This window comes from Pteropus vampyrus, unplaced genomic scaffold (assembly GCF_000151845.1).
Source record: "Pteropus vampyrus isolate Shadow unplaced genomic scaffold, Pvam_2.0 Scaffold180, whole genome shotgun sequence".
Classification (NCBI taxonomy): Eukaryota; Metazoa; Chordata; class Mammalia; order Chiroptera; family Pteropodidae; genus Pteropus; species Pteropus vampyrus.
Window position 1 is genome coordinate 1,089,113 of NW_011888961.1, and position 12,502 is coordinate 1,101,614.

Here is a 12,502-nt window from a genome sequence, read left to right on the forward strand (position 1 = left end):
TGGCAAATATAAAATGATAAATGCTATGCAAACAAAAGAATTACCAGGGTGAGAGCAATCAAAAGTACTGTGAGGAGTAGAGGAGGCTACAATTTAAAGCAAATGGTGAGCTTCATTGAAAAGATATTTCGGCAAACACCTGAAGGAATTGAGGAAGTTGTCACATACATAATGGGAAGAAGTGAGTTCCAGGCAAAGGAAGTAGCCAGTGTAAGGGCTTTTAGATAGGAGGGTGCCTGGCCTGTTTGAGAGCAATAAAGAGTCCTGTGTTACCGGAAAAGAAAGAGCAAGGAGAAAAGATTAGGTCAGTGGATCATTATGTAAGCTTTTTAGGTTGTTAAGTTTTATTCCAAATGAAATGAACGAGCCATTGCAGGGTTTTGAACAGGAGTAATACTAGCTGACTTAGGTTTAAGAAGAGATTTTTGGCTGCTGTGTTGAGAATAGACTAAGAGGCCAAGAGTGAAAAACAGGGAGACTAGTTAGAAGGTTACTGCAATAATTTAATGCTCGGCGATGGTGACTCAGGCTAGTGTGACAACAGCAGAAGTGGTATGAAATAGCTGGATCTGGATACATTTTTAAGGTAGAATCTACAGGACTCCATGATGAATTGGATATGAGAGGTTAGAGACAGAAGGAAGTCAAGAATGATTCCCAGGTTTTTGTCTTGAGCAACTGAAAGGATGCTGCCAACGGGGCATTGTACTGGTAGAGAAAGTTTGGAAGTGGTGGTGAGATCAGCGTATAAGTTTTGGATGTATTGTCATGTCTATCGACATCCACACAGAGATGTTAAATAGGAAGATACGCATACAGGTCTGGAATTCAAGAAAGAGATTTGGGCTGGAGATATAAATTTGGGGATAGAGAGTATATTAAGCTATGAAAATAAATGAGAATCACTAAGGGAGAAAAGAAAAAAGAGAAGACCCAAGAACTGAGTTATAGTTGCACCAGAATGAAGACACTGAGAGCTGTGCTCACTCAGGAAGCGTTGTGCCAGTCCTGAAATGGTGTTCTGTTAATTGAAGAATAAACTTTAGGGCATGGGAAGGCCAAAAGAGAATTAGAGAATTTTCCTGAAGAAACACCGTGTCATTCCATACTGGGGAGAGATCTGAAAATATACCATCTTTATTGCTGTACCTAAATAGCAGCTTAGCCAAGGAAGATAGCCAGAACTGAAGTGTGGTAAAAGAGAAAGGCACAGCCCCAGATTACAACATAGCCTAAACTGGGGGCTTTATGTGATTCCAAAATGAAGAGGTTACTTGCCTCAAATTATTCCTCCTGAGAATCTCCATACGATTCTTCATAAAATAGTTACTGGAAAAACTGCTTCATTCAAAAATGAAAAGCAGCAAATCAAAATCACAATGAGATACCACCTCACACCATTAGGATGACTAATAACAGAACAACATAACATAAGATAACATAACAACATAACACAAAATAAATTAAAAAATAAAATAAAATAAACAAGTGTTGTAAGGATATGAAGACACTGGAAACCTCATGCATCGCTGGTGGGAATGAAAACTGCTGAAGCCACTACAGAAACAGTTCGGCAGTTCCCTACATGTTAAACACAAAATTACTATATGATCTAGTAATTTTACTCCTATATAGATACCCAAAAAGCGGAAAGCAGGGACTCAAACAGATACTTGCACATCAATGTACAATGCAGCATTATTTACAATAGCCTAAAGGTAAGAACAACCCAAATATCCATCAACAGATAAATGGTAAACAAAATGTGGTATATACATACAATGGAATATTATTCAACCATAATAAGAAACAAAAAACAAAATCTTGACATATGCCAAAACCTGGATGAAGCCTGAAAATATAATGCTAAGTGAAATAAGTAAGACACAAAAGGACAATTACTGTATGATTCCACTCATTTGAAGCACCTGGAATAGGCAAATTCAGAGACAGAAAGTAGAATAGAGGTTACCAAGGGGGTGAAGAAGAAATTGGAAGTTATTATTTAACGGACAAAGAGTTTTAGTTTGGGATGATAAAAAAGTTCTTGAAATGGATAATGGTGATGGCTGTACGATGTTGTGAATGTAATTAATGTCACTGAATTGTACATTTAAAAAAATGGCAAGCTGACATTTATGTATATTTTACCACAATAAAAAAGATTTATCACAAAAAAATAAAAAGCTGAAAGGAACCAGCATAGACTCTTTGTTTAAATACTGGGGAGAAAAGGCAGATGAAAAATGGACAACAAAAGTGATATCACCCAAGAAAACTATAAAAGTTCAAATAAGTAATTCTCACAATCTCAAAGAAATTATAGAAAACATGTTTCCTCTCACGAAGAAGCTGAAAGAAAAAGATACTAGAGATCAAAGAAGAGATAAGAAAAACAAAAAGAGATAAAATTGCTCAAAGAAAGCTAGCAAAGAGGAGAGAAAATAAAAATGAAAATAAAATAAAAAACATTGAGAGGTTAACGGAATATTAGGATTGACTCAAGCACAATCAATGCAACTGAGAATAGTGTAAAAGTGAAATAAAGACTTGAGGAAAACACACAAAACAAAATAAAAAATGACAAAGATACACAAATGACTAGAAACATTATAGATACAGAAAGAAAAGAAAATCCAATGTATACATAATTCACATTCCTGAAAAAAAGACAAAAAATTAAAAACATAATTTAAAATTTCAGCTATAAAAGCGAACTTAAATCTATATATTGAAAAGAAACATCATGATCCAACAACAACAAAAAAATGATACGGAAGGATAAATTCCAAGGTAATTCCTAGTTTAATCATTTAATTGCAAGACTAAAGAATGACTTATTGGCACATAGGCAGAAATATCAAGTCAGCCATAGGAAGGAGAAATCAGGCTATTTCAAGAGCTGGAAATATTCATACAATGAATACAAAGTTCAGAGCAACAGAAAGTATGTCTTGACATATTTATATCCAGGGAAATTATTCATGAATTAGGACAATGGGTAGAGATTCTCAAGCATATAAGAACTCAAGAACTATAGAATTCATTATTCCTTCATGAAACACCTGTTAATTAAAACTAAGGGACAAATCAAAATAAGAACTGAAGAATAAAGAAGCCAGGTTACAAAGATTAATGGAAAACATTAAATCTATTTAAATATACAAGGTTGAACAACTATGTGAATTATAGTTTCAAAACTGAATACTATATACATGTTACAAATGTTAATTCAAAACTTATTAAATAGCAAAAATCAAAAGGTAAGAGGAGGGGGCAAAAGAAACTTTGAGTTAGATTTCTTAGCTGTCATAGATGAAGTCAATTGATATTGTCTAAAGCTGAAACACATAGCTAAGTAAAAAAAAAATTAACCCAACTTTTTAAACATTGTATAATCTTCTTTAACTTTAGAAAGATCTTTTAGAAATAATACTTGTTGTGAAAATTCATTTATCTAAAAATCAGTAATATCTTCAATTTCACTTCAGTTTTTTGGTGAATAAAGATTACAATTAATACTTTTTTATTAAAAACTCAAAAAGTAATCCTATTTGTATCTCAATTTAAACCATCTACCCAATTTCTATTTTAATATGTACATATACATGTACTCAAGTGATCAAATGTATACAATGATTATTTCTGGACGAAAATTGTCTTTTACCTTTCTCTTTTACCTTTGGTTGATCTTTGTGTTTTTTCAATTTTGTCCTACCTTGTAAATAAGTAATCATTATATTTCACAAAAACAACAATTTTTAAGAGGCATATAGTACAACTGGTATTTATTTTAGCAAAGAGGAAAACATTGTTGGTTTTCAATGACAAACTAAAGCCAGAGGTCCCATTCTCAACTTTTAAGGACCCTTCCGTTTATTAAAACTCTTTTAGCTAAAGGAAGATTAATCTCTGACACATCATTGATCCAATACTCTTAACTGAATACCCTAGAATATGCATACTGTATAGCCTCAGTGCCTAACCTGTACACAGCCACTCCCATTAACAATCAGACTTCTCTCTGGAGGATTATTAGGGAAGAGGAACATAGGAAAATGTGGGTAAATGAAACCGTATAGCATTACAGGACACTTAAAACCATTTCTTCTATTCTTCTAACCTACTCTATAGAAGAGAACAAAGTATCTTGGCCTTGGACTCTTCAAAGTCCCTTGAAGGAGGTAGTCTAGTTCTTTTGATGTCTTTTGATCTCAATATTTTAGCCAAAATTCCTGAAATCTTCTAGCAGTTTGGGAATTGTCTTCTACTCCTACACTCTCTGAGTTATCTCAACATGAAACAACTACTATTTTCTTGATATTACTGTTATGCTTGTGAGTATTAAACTTTCCTTCCAATTTCTTTTCTTTTGCTCTGTTAGCAATCCACATGGCTCCAAACGATGCAGTCTAGATCAGCTTTAAGGATGGAATCTTAAAGTTGAGGAGAAATCTTACAAAGATTCCTAGATAACTGAAGTTTGAGAAATGATGGTCAAGTTTTAAAATTTAGACCTTTCTTCCTTGTGTGTCACAATGGAAGTGAATCTGTCTCAGAACTGCATTGCTACCATTTCCCCCTAAAAAGAACCAGGGCTCCTTGGAGAAAAGGCTGATTCCAGGGCTGGGATAAGAAAAGTACATTCTGTTGTACTAGAAAGTAGGTAAGTACTCAAAGAACGTTGGAGTCATATCAAAAACTGCAGGAGTAGCTTAAAGGGGCCCCCACTGGGTTAATTTGAGCATCACAATAAATAATAATAGTAATGGATTAAAAACTTGGCTACCTTAGCTATATTCTCATGGTCTCATTCTCGCTCTCCCTCCCCACTTTTAATTCTCTTCCCTTTATTTCTTTCCTCTTCAGCTCTATGCATGGGAGCGATATGCTCTTGTTTTCCCTCTGCTTCTGGATAATATGTGTGTTCTATATTAAAGTAAAAAAAAAAAAAAACATCTGAATTTTAGCTCTATACACTTTGAGGTGACCATAGAAAAAGTGGTCTCTTCACTGACTTAGGTTCTGTGGCACTGAAACCAACCTGATGTGGTCTAACAGGGTTATTTAGTAGGCTGAAACATAAAACTGCCATTTTGGTAAGTACAATGGCTAAACATCAGACACTGCATATGGTTCAACAATATAGTCAATCCAAGGTTATAGGAATTTTATACTGAGTCTTAGAGCCAAACTTCAAATTGGGCTCCTGATTTATCCTCTGTGCCTTTAATTTCCTTGGAGACCTAATGAGGAAGGGTGACCGACCAAGATACAGAACATGGGCCTCCCTGACTACCCCGTATAACTCCCTCTGAATCGCACACCCATACCATCTATCAGAAGTACTGTCCTAAAGTGAAGAGATCGCTAGACTAGGAGTCAAGAGATGAGATTTTATTCTTGGCTTTCTCATTACCTGGCTGAGAAAAGGTGGATGGATTGCAATTTCTCTCAGCCTCTCTTCTTTCATTTGCAAAATAAAGACTGAATAAAGAATACATTGTATTTGATGTCCCTTCCAGTTCTGATATTTTGCAGTTCTTTTTTGTAGGACCTGGAGTGATGGGAGTAGGGACAACCTGAAAATAAATGCTATTTTTACACACATAGTGGTGTCTTTTACAGAAAGGCACATCAGCCAACCAAATAGATAACCAAGGTTAGAGGGACAAATTCAATTTATTAGCTGAAACTGGTGGTTTCGTCAAGTCAAAAACAAAATTTCAGACTCCATATTACATGTTTTACTAAAACATAAAATGTCATTTTATGTAATTTATAAGAAAAATATGCTTTAGTTAACTTTTTAAAATTCTTTTTTCTTTTTTCTTTTTTTGTGTGAACTGTATCAAAATGTTTAGGTGATTATGAAGACTAATTTGTTCAAAAATGTGTGGACTTCAAATCATGAGCCTCTTGAGAATCTGTAAGAAATTGTTTTAAGTGCTTCAGCTCTGTGCTATCCAATTATAACAATGCTAAATTTAGTCAGATTTTGGTTTGTCCTCATCTGCACAATGATGATAATCTCTAATTTGGACTTTCCAATGTAAGCATTGTTATGAAATCGTCTGTAGTCTAAGATTGTTTAGAAAAGTCAAAAATAACCTTATTCTTGCAAATCTGAACAATAATATGCGGCATAAAAAAGGCTCATTGCATAACAACTCAGTAGAACAGTGACTGCCCCGAAGCCTTCCATGGAGTTACCTGTGGCCCTAAAAATAATTCTACTTTATTCAATTACACTTTTTTCAAAAACAGTAACCCCCAGTAAAACTTTCATGAGCAATTTTGGCATAGGCCACACCAAGAACAGAGAAAGTAAGTAAGACATTTAACAAATTAGAAAAAAAAAAAATATGTCACATTTAAACCATCAACTGATTAGACCTTTTGGCTATTAGATTTACCTAATCGCTTTTTTCACTTAATACAGAGATCCTTCTTGTAGCAAAAAAATCAAGCCAAAAGTTAAAAACTTCCTTTCTACAAAACCCAAGGAAGCCAATAAGCCTTGGTCTAATAACCAAGTTACTCTTGTCAAGAATGCTTTATGCATGCACACCCATGCACATACATACCCTATGTAGCCAGATTTACTATCAATTTCCAAGACATCATTTCCCATTCTCACCTGAAAAAGACTATTTTGCTTTCCAGATTCAATCAATACCATATTTTAACCTCCGTTCTTTCCCTGTATCTTATGCTCATCCAAATCTTAATCAAATAATTTGGCCTTCTATCTTCAGAGCATGAACACTAACTTATTTAAAACCAAAGTACACGTTAATATCTCAAGCAGTTATAGAAAGAACTTACGTTGTGAAAGATGAAATAGACAGCTAGTTAAGCATAAAGTCAACATGAAGAGGTATCCTAATGTTTCTGTTGGACAGAATTTATTTGGTAAATCTTCTGTTTTGTTTTGTTTTGTTTTGTATTTCCCTCTCAGGCATATTATAATTATCAAGAAAAAGTGTTGTCTTTCTTTACATTTCTTTTAAGTTTTCATTTCTTTCTTCACTTTTTCTCTGTATCGGATATCATCACAGGTACAGGCACATCAGATGTATTTTAAAACTGGATCCCAGTCAATAAAAAGGTCTCTAATAATGGCTTTGTACATTTAGCAGCTAATATTTACAATTGTTTTTTGAAATGTCCTTCTTTTCTAGAGCACTTCTTCCATTTAAGAAGCTTTACAATTCTTCTATAGATTTTAGGCCCATGCTCATTAATATGACCGTTTAATCTGAATAAATGTGAATCTTGTAAGAAAAAATAAACCAAACTTTCACTAACACCTCAAAAATACATTGAAAAGTGTTTTACTGCCTAACTGCAAGCACTACATAAAGTAACATAAATAAGTACTATCATAATCCTTCATAATCAAGTCCTTCATAATCAAGCAGAGTCTTTGGAGGCTACTTCAACAGGACAGCAGCCACTGGGATAGGGCATTGTTTATCCAGTATAATCTCATTAGGCACTAGGACTGTGGACATCTTTAGGGAGCCATTATTATGCCTACCATGAGAGAGAGTGTGTTTTCATTTAATAACTGAAAGGTGGTCAGGGTAGCTGAGTACGGAAAATGAGGAGAAAAGTGGTATTGAATGAGGCTGGGGAGGTGGGCAAAGACCACACTATACATAATATCATAAATCATGTCAAGAGTTTTGATCTTTATTCTAAGAACACTGGGAAGCTACAGAAGGGGTGACAGATTAGACTTAATATTTTACAATATCCCTCTGGCTACTGGGTAGAAAATGTACTTTAAAATAGCAGAGATTCAGGGAAAAGATGATGTGGCAACAACAGATATTCGCATGATTGAGATTATTATTCAAATTACTTTAGTCACTTCAGATCTTTCACTTTCTAATTGGGTAATTCTATGACTTTGGTTAAATACCTGCCTGGTGGTCCTATGGGGAAGATTAAATATTATGATGCACAACATATTTATACAGAGACAGTACCAGACATGATAAACAGTCTTTATATTATTATATTGCTTCTATTACTAATGAATAACTCTAGGCTTGTAAATTAGAAAACTTAAGTATATGGATAATTTTATATAAAAAACTAATTATACCTAAATAAATTTCTACTTTAAGGAGAAATATAAAATGTAATTCAAGAAGTAGAAAACCAGATTAAGAATGCTTGTAAACACTGGGCGAGGAAAGAGGATTTAAAAATGAGGTAATAGAAGGGGCAAGATCCAAATCATGGGCTTTTGAGGCCATTCTAAGGATTTTGGCTTTTACTAAAATGGGGAACCTCTTGAGAGTTTTGAGGAGGGCCATGGTCTAACTTTGGTGTTAAAACTGGCTGATACTTTGAAAGTAGACAGATTGTATGGGGTGAGCACAGAGGAAGAGAAGCCAAAAAGAGACAACAGCAATAATCCAGAAAAGATTCATCATGGTTTAGACCAGGGTGATATTTTATTCCCTAGACTTGATAAGGCGTCTCTCCTATGTTCCTCCATAGCATCCTGCCTTTAATACTCTCTTAGCTTTTGTCATATTATGTCACAATTACCTGTATTTATTCATCTATTCATCTAAATTGTAAGCTTCTTGAAAGGAGAAATCAACTTTATCTTCTCGCAGAATATTTCCAGAAATTAGCATAGTGCTTGACACATGATAAAGCTGCATACAAATTGGTTGAGTTGAATCAGTAAAATCAGTACTTCCGGTTACAGTATGTTACTAGTGTAATAGGAAGAGTCTACAGTGATTATCTGTGCCATTAGTACCATGCATACATTTATTTCGATATGTTTATTTTTCTATATAACCTCTTGGAATTTTCCAGCATCAACTAGTTGGTGTGTCTTGTGGTGCTGATTCAGGTAAAGAGGAAAGAAGAATGTAATGAATATTTATATGAATATATGAAGCGTACATACCAAGCATGACTTCCATATTAGCTTACTTCAGCAATTATTTAACCTTTCTCACAAACTTGGGAAGAAAATTATAATTAGTTCTCCATTTGACAAAAGGAAACCAAAGTTTGAAATGTTAAGTAACTTATCTAAGATTACCCAATAGGTAAGAGCCAGGGTTTAAATATCTGTAAATTCCTTGTTTCTCTCTATATATTCTTTAGATAGATGTATATATATAAATTACTGCCTAAGCGAAATAAAACAAATGGCTACTTTTATAATATAATTGTAAATTATAAGGTACTTACCGGAAAGTATAGAAGCAGAGACCCCAAAAGGATCGTTTCCAACAGGATAAGGCCTGATGCCCTGATGCTCTAAAAAACAAAATTAAAATGTCATTGTTAAACTTACATTTCTAGGAATGGAAGAATTTATGCTATTGTGATGACACTTCAACCAGCAGAACATTTGTTGGGGGAAAATAAACAAAAACACGCTAGGATTTCAGACAGGCGAACTGAACTGAAACACACAAAATGACCGACAACAAAGATGGTGGTAGTCTTAATGATATGTCTTTATAGACATATAAAGTCTAAGCAGCTGCGAATACCATGAAGAAATCCTTCCAATAAAGCAATTCACAGACACAGAAGATCTTGCCTGTATTTCTGAAACATCAGCTACAAGTACATATTAAATTCCATTCTTAAGTAATCTCACAAATACCTGCATGATGGTTTCGGTGGATAAAACAGACATATGCACAAGGTCTTGGCATTTTATTGATATATCTCCCACCATGTCAAAATATAGTCCCCAAAACTCACTAACAAAGCTCTGCTATGTGAATAACAGAAATCACATTAAATAGCAGAGGAATCTCATCTTGGAAACATGCTGAAATTTATATCTGGTGCAAATATTATATCTTAACAGGAAAATAATCTGAAGTAGTAGCAATTAATTTTTCAACAACAAAAAGAAGCTGATATGCCAAACCACAAGAGTCCAATACTTAAAAAAAGAAATATCAGGTAACTAAATAGCCAGAGAAAGAAAATTCTATTCCCTCTTCTAAAACTCTGGTAGGACATCATTAGGCACATAGGAATACTTTCTGTAATCCTTAAAAAGAACTCAGGACTTTCATCCTTTTAGAATTTGAGAATGGAGAAACAAGTTTAGTCAGTGAACAGACTTGAATATTTGAGTGGTCATTATTTTAGTTAGCAGATGCTTTTAGCGAAATAAAAAATTTCTATCAGCAAGCCTTTAAATAAGTTTCTACTGGTAGCATTTTCAAGACGGCAAGTTACATTCATACCTAATTATAAATAATCTACGTTTTATTTTTAAAACTCTCTAAGAAAATGATGGTAAGAGTGAGAGTCCAAAATATTATATAAGACTGCTTGTGAACAATCTATGTTGTTTGAAGAAAAAGAATATGAAAAGAAGCTGCAAGGCTTAATGGGATTAACAGACTTTGGAGTAAACGTTATCACAGTTTGAATTAAGAAACAGCTATACTTAGAGTTAGGTGACCTTAAACTTCAATGGCCTTACCCGTAAAATAGGTTTCTTAATCTTTAGTTTATTAAACCTGACAGGTTTAATAAAATATAAAGTATAAAAAATGGCTAGCATCATGCCAGATACTTATTAAGTAGGTAAGTATTATTCAAGGTAGGAAATAGCACCAGGATGATACATTTGAAAACCACTGAGGTGAATATAAGTAGCTGTCAAAATTTTTTAATGCTGAGATCCAAAATGACTCCAGAGGAGACAAAAGCCTGGGGTGGAGAACACAGCAGTTCTTTCTTGAGGTTCATAGCTGTGTCACAACCATCACTACCACGTAACAACGGTGGTATTGGTGCATGCTTTTATGTATTCTCAGAGCAAATAACTTGTCTCCTTTTCATTTGGAAATGTTGAGCAATCTCCTTAACACTTCATTGCCCTGCTCCTGGCTGAGTAGTTCCATAATCAAATGTAAGGCCTATTCAAAATGTATTAATTTCCTTTCAAAATATTCTTGGGCAGAGCTGGCTGCATGGCCTCACAGAATGAGCAGGTAGGTGAGACTTGAGGGACAAAGAAGAAACCTCACGCTCCCTGAAATATTTCCCCATTTTCTTATTGGTATTGGAAGTTTTAACTAGAACAAAGCATTTTATTTTGTACTTGGTGCTAAAGGTTAATAAACAAAGATTGATAAGTAATATAATGATTTAAGTTCAAAGTGAAAAACAGAAATCTTTTCCTTAGAATCTAAGTGATATGATAAGGGAAGAGAGAGGAGGCACTAAGCGTATATGGGAGAGAGGAGGAATTGAAAACTGAAGATGGATGAGGGAGATAATGAGAAAATAATAGAGGCATCTCTTTCATAGTTTTGCCTGATAGAAATGGTGGTATGGAAGTCTTTTTAACTGGAGATGCTAACTGGGAAACTCCTGAAGTTCTTAGAAGATGATCAACAATATACAGTATGACACTATTTATATAAAACATATACACACAAATCAACACCATATATTTTCTCTAGATATATATAAATACACCAAATACAGGTCTGGAAGAGACATATCAAGGTACTAACAGTGTTCTTTCCTATAAAAAGTAGATTTGGAAATATTCTGGATAGATTTTAATCTTTGAAGATGAAATCATATATCACTGTATAATATATATTTTAATAATTAAATAAAATTAAAGAAAAATCATTTAAAATGTGTCAACTCAACTATTAGAAAATTTTACATTAGGTATCATAATACGCAAAAAAGTCTAAACAAAGCCTTTCCTAACTAATATTTACTTAATAAGTTTTTATTCAGTACCAATTGCATGTATAAAGTTATCAAATATTCTATTTGTGAGACTTATAGATGAATATAAAACTGAGGGAGTTATCGTAGAGCCTAACTCTGGTTTAGAATCCATAAAGCCTAATTCCAGAGTTTATAATAGCAGATTCCACCTCCAGTCCACTTTCTCCATTTCTTAAACTTTCAGAACTGATTTATGAAGGTTTACAACAGTCAGAAATCAAACCAATGAACTAAAGAAAAAGGTTAATCTTACTGGAACAATTTTATCAAATTATGTCAAAGTTAATTTCTCATTTCCATAATTTCTGGATGCAAAATATAGACATAAGATGAAAGAAACATAGTTATTATCATAAGATTTGCCTAGGAATATAAGTACCCAGAGGAAGTTGAGTCGCTGGAAGTAATAAGATGGTAAGAATTCTGAAGTCTGAATTTTAAAAAATAATTTAAATTCTTTGCCATTATTTTCTAGAATCTACAGGGACTAACTACTTCACTTATTTATTTTTTAAACATTTTTCACCACTTGGGAAATTAAGGTATATCTTGCTAAAGTAATACAGCACTCCAGATTTTGGATCACAGTTGATCTCTTCAGCCATGTAGCAATTAAAATTTCTTTCTAGTACAAAAGGTATCTCTGAGCATGAAGCTATTTTTTACACAGCTGAACCTTAGAGTGTATGATGAAAATATGAGAGCACAAGAATAAGAGAATCCTAACATTGAG

At 33.7% G+C, this 12,502-nt stretch overlaps 1 protein-coding gene across 1 annotated transcript in view; it reads right to left on the reverse strand.

Annotated features, from left to right (window-relative positions):
- GPR158 (G protein-coupled receptor 158) overlaps positions 1-12,502 on the reverse strand; it is a 341,897-nt gene that overhangs the window by 89,725 nt on the left and 239,670 nt on the right. Inside the window, exon 5 of the mRNA XM_011371016.1 lies at positions 9,232-9,300. Coding sequence (XP_011369318.1) covers positions 9,232-9,300 — 69 coding nt within the window. The remainder of the gene's footprint in view (positions 1-9,231; positions 9,301-12,502) is intronic.